Here is a 17563-nt window from a genome sequence, read left to right on the forward strand (position 1 = left end):
TGAAGGTAGGGGCGTTCTGCACCCAAAGGGATGCTTAGCACCTTGTGTTATTCAGTCTCTATAACAACAAATAGATATTGCATGAAGTAACTTCTAATATTATTTGTGTGTGCAACTCTGAAATGTCTTGAACGTTTCTCCACGTTGTATCTTGCTACAAAAATATCATTCTTCGGCTATGAGCTTTTATGCCAAAGATCCTCAGGGGACAAACAGAGGCTTGCATCACATACAGATGACTGTATTAGTTGCTACAAAATCCAAGAAAATTAATAAGTGAAGCCTATTTTATAATGCATTAAATCTTTAAATGGTTTTTACTCTTTCTTTCAACTAAGGAAATGCTACTTCACCGCAAGTTCAAAGACCTTCTTTCATGGACTACTTTGATAAACAAGATTCCAAGAATAAAAGCCCTGAAAACTGTAATCAGAACATGCATGAACCTTACCACATATCCAAAAACGTTTTCCCTGATAACTGGAAGGTCCCCCAAGATGGAGACTTTGATTTCGTAAGTACATTTTTATTGTTTAATTTCTTGCATGCTCTTTATTTTACTTATGCCAGAAATATTTAATCTCTTTCTGTAACTATGTTAATACAAGTAACAATATAAGTAAACTTTCCAGAATACTGTCCCATTATCTAATCTTAATGCCTCCTCGGGATTGTTGAGATAAGTACATTTAATTAACCCAGGATGTCTTTTAATGGGGAATGGCATGTGACATTATACTACTTTGTAACTACTCTTTTTTGTTAAAGTGTTTTTGGTTCCTTAAAATTTACGTGCTATAAGAACTTTTAAAATTGACTCAGTTGTTTGAAAAAAACCAAAATTGCCACAGACATGGAATATTGCTGTCATGTTTGCTGCATAACTCAGTAAAATGATAAGCATTTTAGACTGGGTTGGAGCCATTTAATCAATCTCCTTGGAGATGTTTAAGATCACCTACTGTTTTGCACAAGTCATCTTCTTGGTACTATTCCAATAGCACACATCTCTCTACACAGAATTATTCTATCTAACGCCAGTCTGTCTATTTTAGGGTGGGGTTTTTCCTCCTCCAAAATATGTGTAGCTTATTTCTCTTTGTCTATGTTGCACATTGTAACAGGGGCAAAAGAAAATGTTTGAGTTATAAGTTGCACTTGAAATGAAATAGTTACTGATTGGAGACTTGTAGGTAATTACATCTGGTTTTCACTTTTGTTAATTTTTTAGCATGTTTCAGTGAAAGAATTTAGTTTATCCATTGTGGATGAAAAGTTCTTAATTACAGTGCAGTAGCTAAATATGATCACATGACACCTTTTCAAAAGCACACTTGGGACTTGGAGAGAAATGTGTTTAATTTTAGGTGACAGCTGTAGGTGTGGAATTTTCTTCCCAGTTTTCACTTACTTCATTTCTACTTAAAGCTGACTCTTAAGTTTAAACTACTGGAGTAAAGCCAGTTAAATAGCACAGTACAAGCTGTTGCTGCTGGAGAGTTTTTCATTTAGTTGAATTTTGTTTTGGGTGGAGTTTTTTTAGGCTTTCCCTGATAATTGACTTACAAAAGAGTTGCACTATTCATTGGAAAATAACTGGCCATTATTTCAGTGGGGTTATTACAGTGCCAAAAAAAATTACCTTTAGAACAACTTAAAATTCATCCTATCTTTTCCAGTACATGTGAAGAAATGCAGGCAAAAATGATTCTCTTTGTAAATGCTAAGATGCAGATTCTGTAAGTGCTTGTTCATGAATATTTCACACGTGGATAATTATGTGGAACTTGTTGACATTGCTTTTACATATGAAGTTGCCTTCTTGAAATATGAATTTGTCCTAGAATCAAACCTGAGGAGTTCTTACCTTACACTTAACTACTCTCTCTAGGCAAACCTTGCTACTGATAGACTTAGACTAACCACTCATAGGCTTCAGAATCCTAGAATGGTTTGGGTTGAAAGGGTCCTTTAGAGGTTGTCTAGTCCAGCTTTCCTGCTGTGGGCAGGGACATCATGCACTAGTTGCTCAAAGCTGTAACCTTGAAAACTTCTGATGAAGGGGCAGCCACAACTTGTCTGGGCAACCTATTCCAGTGTCTCATGGAAGTTATGTGATGTGTAGTTAATCCTTGGCCTCCTGAAAAGGCAGTGTTGTAAGGCTTTTTGGTACAAAATTATTCTGATTGAAAACCAAATAGGATTTTTAAAAAATTGAATTGCTATTTGGATGGACAATGTTCGTGTGTGTATGTGTTGGATGGTATTTTGTTTTAAATATGATGAAAGCCAAATACTTCCATAGATAATGCAGCCTAAGAAAGAGTCTAGGAAGACTCTTCAGCAGTGGATGTACTGCTTCAGAGCAGTCCACTCAAAAATACATTTCTCTGAATCTATCCGGTACCAGGTGATATCACACGGGATGTGGGTTTTCACAGCCTGCTGATTTGAACCACAGGCAATTAGTTTTTATTTATATATGTATATTCTAGAAGCACTTCTATTTATGTTTTAGACAGCAAGTGACAGTATTGGCAAGTGGCCTGCAAGAGACTTTCTGAAAGGATAAATCAGTGGGCAGCATGCATTATATATTGTCTGCTCTTTGTGAGATCAACATGAATGTTTTCAGTTGCTGACATAAAGTCTTTAAATGATTCATGAAAGGAATAAATAATGGAGACTTTTTGTATTAAATAATTCCATTCTGTTTCGTTTGGAATTAGCCTTAGTGGGATCTAAAAAGGGATCCTAGCAGTAAATGATGACAGTCATAATTTTATTTAAAGAAGGAATTGATATGCTAGAACTAAATATAAATTATCAAAATGCAACTTAATGCTAGTATATTCCAATAGTACTCCAACTTTCTGTGTAGAAGAGATGGGATGCTCTGTAAATCAGTTTGCCAAACTCCTTTGTTGAATGATACTGTTATTCTTTCATACCCTTGTAAGCCAAACACATCATAACAATGCTGGCAGCCAGTGAGCACTTCACTTGTGAGCCAGTGAATGACGGTGCCATGCTAAGAAGAGATATTCAGGTGTATTGATTGAAAGATGTAAAAGTGGATGTATCTAGAGAAGCAGAAATGCCATTGAGGTGGGAGAGAGAAGGGAAAGGGAAGAAAATCCCAGCTTTATAAATCCCTGCAACTAATCAGTTTGCTTTTTTTGTGTGTTATGGGGTGAAACCTGCAGAATTGGAAGCTAATTCTTGTGTCCAAGTGGCATATTTGCTTTAGGTCACAGTGATATTTTATCCTATTCTTAGTCTATCTTACTGTTTGATAAAACAGTTACTATTTGATAAAATATAGTTATTTTATTTGTTTAAATGTGCAAATACATGTAATGCAGATTTAGCAGTCTTACACACTTGCTGATGTTTTTAGATAATGTAAATAAATGATACGATAAACTTTTCTCATAATGTGGATAAATGAATATATAAAATAATGTAAATTAATTTAGCGCAAGATCTGGTTTGAAAGTTGTTGTGTGAGCATAGTTTTCTGCTCTGACGTAAATGTTTTAAAAACTCCTTGCCAATGAAAATAGAGCTAGAAGACTTTCTCAAGAAAATAAGATGCTTTAGTCAGCAATCTGAGCCTTAAACGAAAAGTAATTTTAGCAGCATTTTTTGTTTTTTAAGTACATATTTATGCTTTGTTTTTTCACTGTTGAAGTACATCTGTTTTGCAGTTCAAAAGCTGATCTTATTTCTTTTTCACTGATGCCGTATGGGAATTTGAGATCCATCTCGGACTGTTGGTCCTGTGGGTCAGCCTGTGCTGGTTTTTGATGGCATGTTTCATGAATCGATAAGAAAAAATTGCTGCCACAGATCCTCAAGTTTTATGTTGTATTGCATCAGGTATATTGCAAATAACTTTTAACTAGACTTAATTCTGATATTGTATACTCACCTTGAATATTACATTATTCTAAATTTACCCTGTTGTGCATGCTTTAGGGCTTAAAGGTGCCGTTTTTTATGCATAAGAAGTGTTTGGAGTTTTTATACTAAATTTCTTCTTTCTTTCTAAAAAGAAACCACCACCAAACAAACAAAAGCATTCAACCCAAACACTTCGGAATGGTGTCTTTTCTGTGACTATATATAGAGTTGCTGGTTTTAATCTTTGTTTTCAGTTATTTTGTTGTCTGGTTCTGACATCTCATGATAAATTTTCAAAACCAAAAGTATGGATCTTTGATATTAGTGAATCTTAGGGAAATGTGTTTCTGGGGAAATACTTTTAAATATTTTGGGGTCTTTTTTCCACATCAGCCTTTCAAATGGAGTGTTGAAGCTCTGATTTGATATATACCTTTTTCAAAAAATCCAGATTAGTATTTATTAAAACTTCAGCTTTTATAATTGTTACAGTGTATTTCACATTCAAGGATCATTGTGAATTTTTGTTTTCAATTAATTCTATCAGTCTCTAGGCAATTCTCTTACAGATTTTACTTATTGCAGCAGATGGAAAAATTAAGGCAGTGTTTCAGTCCTAATTCTGTCAGTTTTACTTGGGGTTAACTGGTGTTTCATTCACAGCAAACCTCGATGCCAGTAAATGTAATGAACGCGATTCTACTCAGTGTGAATAAAAGTGGCACAATGTCACTGAATAAGTAAAAATGCAGTAGAGCTCTGTAGTGTATGGGTATGAGATTCCCAGAAGTGTTAAAGATGGATGGTATAATCAGCTTTTCATAATGAGGCTTAACTCTGTAGTGGGCCAACTTTTAGTCGTAGCTAAGAAGTCAGCAGTTTGGATCAGAGTGGTGAATTAGAACAAATGATGTGTTTGTTTTGCCCATCTGACTGACCAGTCCTTTAAAGAAGAGTTGTTTTTTATAGATATTATGTATTCATTTGACTGTGTTACTGTTGTGATGGCTTTGTTCTTTCTACGGGGAATGTTTCACATTAGATAAGTACGTGCTGGAGAGAGCAAGGTGGTGTTCAAACAGCTTGCTCAAATTTTTTATAGTCTTTCACAGCTGAAGATTTTGTGATACATTGTGATGCATTTATCACAAATTTATGGGCATTATAAAAATTAATTTTCACCAAAAAAGGTGCACTTTTAATAAGCAAGAAGTGCTCAACATTTTTATTATATGGGGATACCCGGATAAATCTTAGCTTCTAGATTGGTGTCTGTGTGCTGTCAAATAACCTGCTGCTTACATTTTTGCTGTATCGTGACATTTTAGATCTCATTAAGATGTAAAATTACTCTGTAAGTCCTTCTGCCCCTTAGTAATGTATGTCACTGTGGGACATGATGTTAATAAAGGATTTACATAAGCTACAGTGATGTGATAGCTAATTGATGATAACCTGTGCATTAACATGAGTCGGAATGAGTTGCTAAACTTCATTTGCACTGGTTGTATACATTATTTAATTTTAAATGAGTCATGTACTTTTTGCTATGAAATGATAAAATGTAAAAAGGCAAATCTATTTATTATAGCAATGCTAGGGTAATGATTTCTGCCTCTAGCAGAATTATTTCAAAACAGGAATGGTATCCAGATTGTTAAATATTAAACAGTGAACATGTAGATCATGTTTTGCAATAACTGCAGTATCATGTTTAAGTAGATGCATTTTGGGTGACTTAAAGATTCTGGAATAGCAACAAAAAACTACAAAGCCATCTGTTACCCTAGACAGAATATTTCCCTGGGTTTCAAAAGGAACGAATACATAAGAATATAACAATTGTGAAATAATAGTATTGCAGATATGCAGCATTTCGGTTAACATTTATAAATGTATAATGTGACAATTCGGTAAAAAAATAAATACCACAAAATGACTGAAGACCATCTAGAATTTAATTAAAACTGCAGTAATAAAGCTAGGCTGAGTTAGCTTCACTGGAAATATGTCTGGGTCCAAAACCTTGGCTGGGTTTATTCCAATTTTATTTAAGCAGCGGGTGAGTTTGCTTGGACCAGTCTTCTTTTAATTAATGGGAATGAACGTATTTCATCTATTTTCAATCGTTTCTGCTTCTCTTCTAAGTAATTTAAAAAGTTTAAATGAAATATTAACATAGTTTCATTTTTCTTTGTTTTTAATTAGTTGCTTGAATATCATGAAGCATTTCCAGATGCTGCCAGAAAAACGTGTTCTTAACTAAGCAAACACAAAAACTTAGGTTTCTGGGTTTGCCTAGGCCGTATGGATGTGAGATAAGCACATGTATTATTGGTGTTGACAGTTTCCATGCAGAATTTCATTCATTTCGGTTCCAACAGAGCTAAAAGGGGAAAGACTGTATATAATGAGTATAATATGTTCTATCTAGGTCATTTTTTGAGGACAGTGTGAACCTCAGCAGTGGAGATTTTCTGTACCTTTCATAATAGGTGGCTGTTACAGAATTTCTTGTGTGTTGAGTTTGTTTTGGTTTTTTGTTGTTGTTTGTTTTTTTTTTTTTTTTTTAAATAAAAGGTGTGTTGATAATTCAGTGGGAGAGATATTCGTATTAGGAGTCCACAGTGGATGGTTTGCAGGTTGTGGCCATGGTTTGTTATTCTTATCATGCAGCTGTTCAGGCAGGCAGTAGGGAAGGTTGCTGCAGCCTGATACGTAAAGTAAAAGTGTAGTACTGGTTGCTGGGCTTTTCCCCCCAACTCCTCACCACGCAAAGAGAAAAGACCTATTACACTTTTTTTTTTTTTAACCTGTAAAAGTCAAGTACTGACTGATTTAACTAAATCTTGTTTATACATTCTGATCACAAAAGGCGAATTCATTTTTGTACTGAGAGTGAGGGAATACAATACCTGAGCAGAGTGTTTCTTCAACTGGAATTGAATATAGGATCCTTTCTCTCTGGATATGTCCTCTTTTTTGTTACTGTATGAGTAAATAAGTCATTTTTTAGACTGTAAAGAGAATCAATCCTTTCTGTTTATCTTAAATTGTAGAACTATTTTAAAGCTGTTTCTTTGATCACTGAGTCATTCATGCCAAAGTGCCACTGCTGTACTTCGGCAGTTTTGGAAGGTGAATCGTGGCAAAGGTCACATGAATTTTTGTATCTTAAAAGAGTACAGAAAACACCTTTCTAGACCAAAAAGATTTTTGCATTTTTACATGTTAAAAACAGAATTAAAGGTTTTTACTTATTGACATACTCTGAAGACAAGGCAAGAACTCGGGCTTGAATTGCAACAATTTATTTGAAGTGAGATAGTAAGAGGAATGGATAACAACATAAACAGCAGATTGCCTCAGAGGGTCACAGAAGTTGCCAGTATTGTAAGTGTTGAAGACCTGGTTAGATAAACACATAAGGAACTGTTTTGATGGATTTAATCCCACTTGGAGCAGAGGATTGTTGTAGGTGACCTTCTGTAAATGTTTCCGATGGCCTTATTTTCTATGGCCTTTTAAGCTGCTGCTGATGCCTGATGTTTGTAATCATAAGAGATGTTGAGAACAATTAGGTCTTAAAAATCATCGAGCTCTCAGAAATAGTGACATACTAAATTTGTTTATTAGGAGCATTGATATTTTGGAGGAGCTAGACCTTGGGTAACCTTGACAGTTTTCACAATTAGCAGTCAACTATTATTTCCAAACATGAGTCTGCCTCTGGAAAATTCCAGCCAAGATTTAGTCAGTAGAACTTAACCATATTTTGTCTCCCAAAAGTTTAAAATATCCCTGCCATTTTTTTCTATCACATCAAATAGTTTCAATATGCAATATGTTTTTAAATTATAAAATAGTTTCTAGTGAGAAAACACTTTGAAACTTATTTTTCAGTGAACTTTCTAAGTGTAGAGTTAAGAATCAAACTTCTTCACACCAAAGAATTTAAATGCTTGCATCACCTAATGCCCTTCTTTTTTTTCCTCATTAGCTCGAAGGGAGAAGACTGAAGCATAGCTCTAGTGTATATATTCACTTAAACAAGTCTGTAATTGTGCATAGTTTAAGGAGAACAAAGGGAAGAAAGGAGTGAAGCTGATGAGCTGGCATAGTCCTACTGGTTTAAAGCAGCATCTTGTTACCTTAGTAACCAGTTGTCTGTACTAATATACCTCCTTAGGATCATTGTGTAATAGCTCAGTAATGTGTATAGCCTAGAAAGAGCTTTGAAACACTTGGAAAAAAGCAGTTGTGGCTGGACAAGTTTTAGATGTTCCTTTTTTTTCCCTCAAACCAATTCAGTTTCAGGTCTCTTTTCTGTTTTCTCTTACCAAAAAAAGAAAAGAAAAAAAAAAAAAAAAAGAGGGGGGATATTTAATCCGAAGAGTTTCCATGTTCCATGAATCACTGTTATGTCAAGACAGTGTACCACACCTTTGTGTGTAATGTCTGACCCCCACACTGAGTGCTCACACCAAGGGGTGCGTGTTCCACTTCAGGGTTTCAGCAAAATTCTTTGAAATCATCTCTATGAAAATATCATGCAAATCTACCACCAGGAAAATCTGCTCTCCCACTCTTTGCTGTGATGATTAATGCTAATGAAAAGGAGTAAAAATAAAACTTGCCTGAGGAGAGTGGGCGAATGGAATTTTTCAAGATTGGTTTAAGTTAATTTTTGTATCTTCTTAGTTTCAAGCAGGATTTCCTCATCTTGTGGTTTGGTAAAGAACATGGGATGTTTTTTTCAGTTTAGGATTCTTTTACACCCTTTTTTTATTGGACTTTTATCACCCCCTTTTTTTTATTGGACTCAAGTGTCAGATAGGATTCTAGCAATTTAACAGAAAAAATAATTTGGATGAGTTTAGTGTCTGTGTGGCTCTGAATAATCGCAAAGCTTGTATTAGATTTCTGTACCTCGTGTTTTGATTGTCAGCCAGTGAGTACCATGTGTCAACTATATATTAAGCGTAGATGTTAACAATATTTCATGAACAAAACACTGGAAATTAAATGGCTGACAATACTATTGAGCTTTATGAAGAATGGAAAAAAATCTGTCTGGCTTTTGTTTCCAAATATCTTGTAGAATGGGAAGAAAGAGACTTCTGCATTCAGGCATGGACTTCAAATAGAGGGCTCTTAACACCTGAAGTTCTTTGCTATTTGGAATAAATATCTTCAGATATCTGATTAGATTGAACTTAGTAAACATATATTAAAACCAGGGATTGCCCAGAAAATTATGATTTACATGTAAATTTTATTTTGTTATAACTAGCATAATTCAGACATAAAGGGGAACTCCTATGAAACATGAAAGCAGAATCTGTGTTTCTATAAGAGTACACTTATTACTCCCATTTACTTGTATTATAGTAGTGTATGAATTGTATGCATGGAAATTATCCAAATGTCATTCTTTTACATCAGAAGTCTGACTGTGAATGCCTTATAACCCACATTTACTTTTGTTTATTGGGAGTTGTAGCATTGCTATGCAATAGTCATTTGATTTTTGATGAAAAAGGTAAGATGTGTGCAGTGTAAATCTGCAATCTGACTGTTTGTAGACTTGTGTTTTTTCATTTGTTTTTGTTGTTATATGTGCCTCACAGACAGCACTAGTACCTAAAAAGGTAAAAAAACCATGTAAAATCACCCAGGATGTGGAGGGCAGACACACACAAAACCCCCCCAAAAATCAATTTGACAAGCTTTTATACCTCTTTTATATTTGCTATATTTAAAAATAAAGCCCAGTACATAAAGCTGCAGCTTTTGGCAAACACTTTATAGAAGACTTAATCTCATACTTGTTAAGGTCAGTGGCAAAACTGATGTCAGTGTTAAGTTTTGCTGCGCAGACCATTAAAGACACGCTTTCAATTGTGTCTAAATGTAGAACTGCATTTAGATTTAGGGTTAGAAATTTCTCAGACTTAGACTGTTTCTCTCATCATTCCTTAGTTTAGAACAAGTGCATCTAATTACCAAGAAGGAAACACTTGAAGAATTAACACTTCTCTAGCATCTGCTTAATGATTATGGTATTACTGACATTTACATTTGATATTAGAGGTTGTACAGATATAAGAATATTTCTCAGAAAATTCAGTTTCTTAACATAAATAAGATGTTCCAGGACAAAATTGCTCAATAGCAAAGCTCTAAAGGTACAGTAAAATTATATCTTTGAAGAAGCTGAGAACCCTGACTGCATTTGCATGACAATTTTTAGTGTGGCATAGTGAGAGCTAAAACAAGTTAACTTAAATAATTTTGAAGATTTTAACTTACTTTACTTTGCACTGCACAGACAAGGGTCATGGGCAAGGTTAGGTCTGCAGCTGAGAAACAGGAACTTAGCAAACTGTGCTACTTTGGGTGCATGATGCTGTGTGAGAATGCTGTAGTGTTTGTACATGTGAATTAGGTGGAACTTCCTAAAAACATGTTTGAATTTTTTTCCCTCATGGTGTCACTACAGCCCAGTATATGTCGTTTTTTTATATTTGAATATTATTCTTTCAAGTAAGAATAGAGGAAAAAGTGTACAACCAAGACACAGATCAAACTTTCATATTACACCAAAAAGTTATCTAGATGCAAAGTTCTCTTAGTAAAAGTAAGCTGTCCCAAAATGACTATCTGTTTTATTTTGTTGTATTCTCTTTGAAGATCATGCATTTTGGCACACGGAATTCATTGAAGAAATGTGTGAATGGAAGAGGAGGCTTTTTTACTGGGAACTCCTTTGGCATTGTTCTCACTGGAACCTGGAGAAAGTGCTTATTTTTTTTTAAGGTTGTGCTTCAAGTGCAAACACTTGGGTTACTTTAAGACTGCCATTAATTATAGTTACATGTTCTAAATGCCAACCACACACAAGAAGAATGTGTACTCTACAGAGGTGGATAATCACCTTAAGTTGAGAGCTGTTATTCATAATGTTCAGAGAGATAGAAATGTGGTATTTCCATGGTGCTTGTGATGTGTGTGTGTAGGATGGAATGGGTTTTTTGTTTTGCTTTTGCAAAGTTGTAAATTTCATTGCTATTTTTGTCTTTCCAAAGAGTTGCCATTAACTATTAGAATACAACTGTGAGGCAAGATAAAGAGACAATTGTGAGTAAGCTAGCATTCAGGCAGGTTCAGGTACAGTAGCGAAGACATTAAATTAAAAAATAAACCCAGTGCTTGTCCTTTGGGATTTTGTTTGTGACCTACGATTGGGCAAGATGTGAGCACCTGTGTGCAGTCCACCTTTAATACTACTGTTGGAGGAACAGAGAAAGAATTGGCAGAAGTTACTTGATGTGTACATGCTCAGCTGTTCCAGTTGTCGTCTCGAGCTGGTTAACTTCCTTGTCATGGGCTTTAAAGACCTAGTTTACAATGGTTGTTTTAACTTGTGTAAAGGTTTTGAATGATACTGTAACACAGAGCCTTTTGGAGTAATGAAATTATGGCCAAATAATGCACTTTTGACTTACGCCCAGCAGTTATCAGGATTTAACTCCAGATTTTTGCAATGGCTTTTTATTTAAAAAACAAAACCAAAAATCTTAAGCCCCAGAGAGTTTTCAGAGTAAGCAATATTTGCAGAGAAAAAGAGATGGAAAAGAGCTGATGCCTCTGAAGGGAATTTCTGAAGGATTTGGGGTAAAAGAGTGGTAGGTGGAGAGAGGCCAAACTCCATGTTACTTAAGCATCCCTGTGGCCTGTGAAACTCAAGAGCCTTGTTTTCTTCTCTCTGCTGGCTGATGACTCTATGGCAACAGCCCAGTGGTCATCTCAGAGGTGGGCTTATTCAAAACTACAGGGGAAAACAGTGACATTGGAAACAGTGATTAGTTTGAAACTACCTGACCTGTTTTTCCATGTTTTAAAGAGCTGTTGCTATGGCAACAGCAGCTCACTGAGGACCAAGCTCTGCTAAGTTTCAAAGGTTCAGCAGTCATGTGTGTGTGGAGGGCTGGATCACTTCCAGCATCAAACTGTGTTCCCTGCACCCACAATTTTTATAGATACCTGTGCTACCCTAGAATTAACACAGATGCTTTAGAAAACATATTATCCAAATCCTAGTGGATCTGTTTACTAATTTGGCTTGATTTCAACTAATTTCTTCCTTTGTTCATCTTGTCAGCTTATTGCAGCTTCCCAAAATAAAACACCTCCAAAGAATGATAGTACCCATATCCTGTGGTCCTCATACTGTCCTGTCACTGAACACAATGATAATTTTCTTCCACAATTCCATATCCTATGTTATGGAAGTCAGCAAACATAAGCTGTTAGACCATGGGTTAGAGAGAAATTAATTCCAGAGCTGAGATGCATTCATTGAAAAATAACCTGACAGTTTTAATCAGTGAATTGCTTTCTGAAATGCCTCTACAGCTGGCAGTTGCCATTATGACATATGGAGGAGAGAGGATTTTGCAGATGGACAATTCAAGAAACTATTAGACGGCTTTAAATTGAAAATCAGTGCACTGAACTTCACCTGGCATCTGGAGTGTACTGTGCTTCTTGTGAGAACTGTCACTTAGTAGGTGGACAGCAGTGTATAGTATGATAATGGAAATGTTTGGTTAGTAGAAGTGTAATACAGTTTTCAGTTTGGTGCACTTTACATGTTACAGAGTTAGAAGAGTGGTTGCAGTGTTGTCCATGTTTGAAAGGAAAGTACATTTTTGTCAAGCATAGATTGCAAGACAAGACCTTATTTAAACTGCTCCTCAGATTCACAGGAGTAGTTGGGACCACAAAAAAGCACCTTAGTTTCAGTGGTACTGGAGCCTCTACCTTACAGTGGGGGCTGTGATAGAATAGAATACTCTAGCTAGCTGCTTTTTTCTTGTCCCCCCAAATCTGTTGGCATTATTTTGGTCTTGTTCTTTTTGAGCCACAAATTGTAAACCTTCCTCAATCTCTAACAAGCAGATTATTAAATGAAATATGAAGGAGAGTGTTCACCTGTGATCTTTAATTTGTTGGTTGTGGGGAAAAAGTGATAATTGTGAAGGGTTCTCAGCTAATCTCATTAAATGCAAAAAAAGGGTTTAAAAAACTATGTTCAGTTGTGGAAATCAAATGGTCAGAAGTTAAGGAGTGCGATGCATTTATGATTGCTTGACCCATTATGGGCTCATTATTTATCTGAGTTTTAACCCACAGTCGTGTAATTAAAGAATCTGGTACGATGTTGTAATTTGAAAAAAAAAGTCAAATTAATGTTGCTTAAGGAATTGTAAGGTGTTCTTCCCTAATGTCTTTCAAGTATTTGACTTAACATACTTTCAAAGAGTTTTATACATAGAATCAGAATGTGATTTCATATCAGTTTAAAAAGGGGGAAGAAAAGCAACACTTATTCCATGCACACATAAGAGCCCTTCATTGCACAACATCAGTGAGGCAAAGGAATGAGCAGCTGGGTGGGAATTTGGCTGTTAGCAAGGCTTAACCCACCATACCTGGTAAGACTCATTTCAGCAATCTTCTGTAGCTAGAAGTTCATCTCTGTCTTCGACACAAGAGTAAGTTTTCATGGCCTGTATCAGCACTTCTCTATCTTTTCCTGATGCAGCACTTATGTCATGCAGCCACAGCTCTGTAACTGATAAAGCACCGTTGCAGATGCTCGCTTTATTGGAAAGAGCGCCAGGTCTGGTTCTCCCTCAGTGATCTAAAGCACGAATACCATCTGTCCTACCGTTAAGATCACTTCAGTGAGTTTCTACATAACTGCTTACACTTGCCAGATACAGAGAATCAGTCTAGCTGCTTTCTCATTTCTTCTTTTGGAACTGTCCTCAAATTGCCCCATATCACATGTACAGAAGTACTGCTTCCGAATTCCTACTCGTTAAAGTCGTCAGCTTTCTCTGGAACTTCTCAGAAGAAGGCCTTTTCTGCAGTGCAGGGGCTTCAGGGTGACCTGAATGCGTTTCTTGGCTTTTGAGTGGAGTGACTCGCTGTCCTCAGAACTGTAATCAAGTCAGACCCGGCTCAGAGTAGTGCTGGTATTTTGCAGCAGCTCGTCAGGTAGCTACACTCATGAATGTTTCAGTCTTACACCTGGTGAAGTTCACTGGGCAGGCACACCCTTTGTTCGGATACACGCCAGATGGGAGTTGCAGCTGAAGCAATTGATCCCACCTGGCCCACCCTACCATGTTCTCCACCCTGGCCATTGAGTATTAGGAACAGTCTAAGCCTCTGTATGCCAAGAACACTGAGAACATACCTGGGCAGTAATTTGTGTGAAAAAACAAGGAGGCATGAGATCTTCATGCTCTGCAGAAAAGAGGATCATTTGTGGAATTGATATATGTAGTATCGGACTCGTATTGACTGTTTTCTGAGAACCCTCATAATACTGGGTAATGGAGACTGGAGAACTGTAAGTAGACTTCAGAAAGGTACTCAAGCCAGTTTTGTGGGACCTGAACAGTCAAAAACAATGGGCCTGTTTTTCCTGATAAGAAAAAATATTTTTTATTAAGTGAATAAAAATTTTTGGTCTTGGCCTAGTTTATCCACAGGGTTCCATTTGGATACCTCTTTAATCCACTAGTCACAGTCATTAAACTCGTCTTTTGCTGTAAAATCCTCAGAAAGTTTTGATAGTCAAAAGACCTAAGTTTCCATAGCTTCATGAAGGCAATTTTAATTCTAGAATCTCTTCCACTTCTCCATAACCCATTAGTTTGGGATTTTCAGGCTCACAGTTACAGGACTTGGACTGCCTGACACTTTAGGTGTTAGTCTAGATTGTTGAAAGTCTCCTGATCTTACCCTGATCCTCATAGAACACCTTTATCAAAGAGTGTTAGGAAGTTCACTGTATGAACTCACAGAGCCAAGTGAACCAGTTTCTGTGGGTGGTGGCCAGCTTTGTACTCATCCTCTCTGTTTTGAGCAGGAAGTCTCCTTCCCCTTGATTGGAATATTTTTTTAAGGATATAAAAGTAGCAGTTGTGCTTTAGCCATTCTTAAGGAGTACACCTTGTTGCTGGAACTGTTTTCATTGTATTCTTCAGCAAAATTTTCCAAGAGCTTAATAGTTTTTTGGCTGATCTAATGAACCAGCATTTTATTGAGACTTCAATGTTACATTAAAGTCTCTCGATACATCCCCCTGCAGATTATCTGTATAAACTTATGGCTACACATTCACTTGTTCACTTTTTTAATTCTTTTACTAAAAATAATATTTTCTAGTGATTACCACGTACCTGGGAAAATATATTTTGAGTCATACAGGCTTTCTTTATGTTGGATAAAACTATGTAAGTTTGCATTTTATGTGGTTCCTGTAGTGTGTGAATCAAGCCAGGAAATCACCCTGCCTGTGTTCTTACCAAAGTCACACTCAGCCAGGGCTGAGACATCAGATTTTTTCTTTTTCTAAACAGATGGTAAAAATGCATGGATGTGTAATGATTTCCCCACAAGGAAATAGCGTAATAGTGTGCTAGGTCAGAATCTACTGCAGAAGGGCTAGAGGTGTGATTCATGTGCAACCACATGAGCACAAGTGTGCTTTGAGATGTGAGAAATGTGTCCATCCCTGAGATTTGCAGATTTGTCCCAGTGCGCCTTTTTTAAGCACGGTGTCATCACTGAGGGCTTCTGTGCATGATTCAGCTTGAGTGGTTCTAAAGTCACTGTTTTCCTCAAGGTTTTACATTTCCTCATCAGTCAGCTGATGGGTTCAGCTTGTAATAGAACTTCTTCAAGAAATTACATTCATGTGTATATTCTGAACGCTCTGTGAAGTCCTGTTGAAAATTACTGGGAATTCTGTCTGTGAAGAACCAAGGATGCACATTTATGGGTTGGTACCTCACATATGCAACCTCCACAACATGACCTTGAGTTTACATGCATAGAGCATCACATTTCAAAGACATTCTGGTTACTGCTCAATAAACTGGTTTAGGTGGTGATGTATATTCTTATTTATAAAAAAGGAAAAAGGTCTTTGGGAATTAAAGAGCAAATTTCAGGAAGGATACTTCTACATCCACTAGTTTAGTGAAGTAAGAGGAATTAAGAGACAAGAAAACATAAATTCAGAAGAAACTTCTACTTGAAGAATCCTACATCTGTATGCATGGTTCTTTATATAACAACCACTCAGTTAAGTTTTGGGGTTGTTAATTTCACACGCTATTGCAAGAAAATGAAAATAACGAAACCACCATGAGGCTGCAAGTCTTCTGGTAACATTGGAAACTGTAATGCTTGTTCTCTTTCACTGCCAGGTTTATGGTTTTGATTTCCTATCTGGGCATTTAGAAGAACTGGGATTTCTGTTCAGTAGTAAGGCATTCTGGGACAAAGATGAAGGGGAAAACTTCAGCAGCAATCAAAATTAGAGGACTGCGGTTATTCTCCATGGCAATACAATCTAATTGTAACCATACAAGAGAGGCAGAGTTGTAGAAATAAATAGTTGGTGTAATATATTGAGTTGTACTTCTACATATTAATATGACTATAGAAAGCATTCACATTCTTCTTATTTCAGCAGCTGTTGGTATTTTGGTTAAAACTAAAATTCTTTGGATATCCATGCAGTATGAAAAAATAAAGAAAGAATAGAAAGAAGGTTACTCTTGAAATTGGGTAGAAGGTGAGTGGGGTTTTTGTGAGACACTGCCTTGTTTCTGTTGTAATAGGTGTCAAATCCTAGTCACTTGGTAACTCCATAAGTAAAAAATTGAGTCAAAACTTGTTTTACACTTTCTGTATAAGACTAATGATAGCATTTGCAAACCTTGTTTTAAATATTTTTTCTTGTTTTTTGTTTCCTCTTGCTAGTATATGAACAGTTTTACTTTGTTTGGTCTCTTGGTTACACTTTTCTATTCACCAAAACACTGTGTTGATATCAGTTAATGAATGGTTAGATCAAATAATTTGTATTACAATAATCTGTGCCAACTGTGATTTATCACCATTTTTGGTATGAACTCTGAAGATGTGTAAACTTAATTCTAATGTAAGATTTTCCTGCCAGTAATTTGTACTTATCAACTACTTAAATTTCTTATTTCTGTAAGTTATTTTCCTGTCTCCAGCTTTCCTCTCTGAGAATTCATACTGGCATTCTTTGACCCTCTCATCCCTCTTGCTTGAAAATACCAGGTTTTTACCTGTAATTCAGCAAGGTGTTAATTTGGCTTGCCTGCATCATTAGGCTGTAATTTACAAACTTGTGTTTATAATACCACTTAGTCAGTCAAGAGTCTATCTTCAATTAAATGAAAAACCTTGCAGGATCTCCAGAGTAGTTTGTGTCTGCCACTAAATTGTGAATAGACAAGGTTATGTAAAAATACCTTGTATTTGAGGAAAACTTGCTTCTGCTGCTAATTTGTGGGCAGGCAAAATTTCTCCAAAGACATGTACCTGAATACACTAGTACTTGAGGATCATCCATTTATGATCTTATCTATTTGGAGTTTTCCAAAACAATATCTGGAAATACTTACTGTTTAAGTTATTGGGAAAGAATGTACAAGTTATTTTTCTCCTTCAAATGAAAATCAGAAAGGTCCAGTTTCTTTTTTTGTGTGTGCTACTGCATGATTTTTAGTTAGTAAGGTAGTTCTTGTCCAACCTA

At 36.1% G+C, this 17563-nt stretch overlaps 1 protein-coding gene across 1 annotated transcript in view; it reads left to right on the forward strand.

Annotated features, from left to right (window-relative positions):
• STK3 (serine/threonine kinase 3) overlaps window positions 1–17563 on the forward strand; it is a 122116-nt gene that overhangs the window by 81858 nt on the left and 22695 nt on the right. The window contains exon 10 of the mRNA XM_050315215.1: window positions 339–514. Within this exon, the coding sequence (XP_050171172.1) occupies window positions 339–514 (176 nt within the window). The remainder of the gene's footprint in view (window positions 1–338; window positions 515–17563) is intronic.

The sequence above is a fragment of the Myiozetetes cayanensis genome, unplaced genomic scaffold (assembly GCF_022539395.1).
Source record: "Myiozetetes cayanensis isolate MyiCay16 unplaced genomic scaffold, myiCay2020 scf1, whole genome shotgun sequence".
Lineage (NCBI taxonomy): Eukaryota > Metazoa > Chordata > Aves > Passeriformes > Tyrannidae > Myiozetetes > Myiozetetes cayanensis.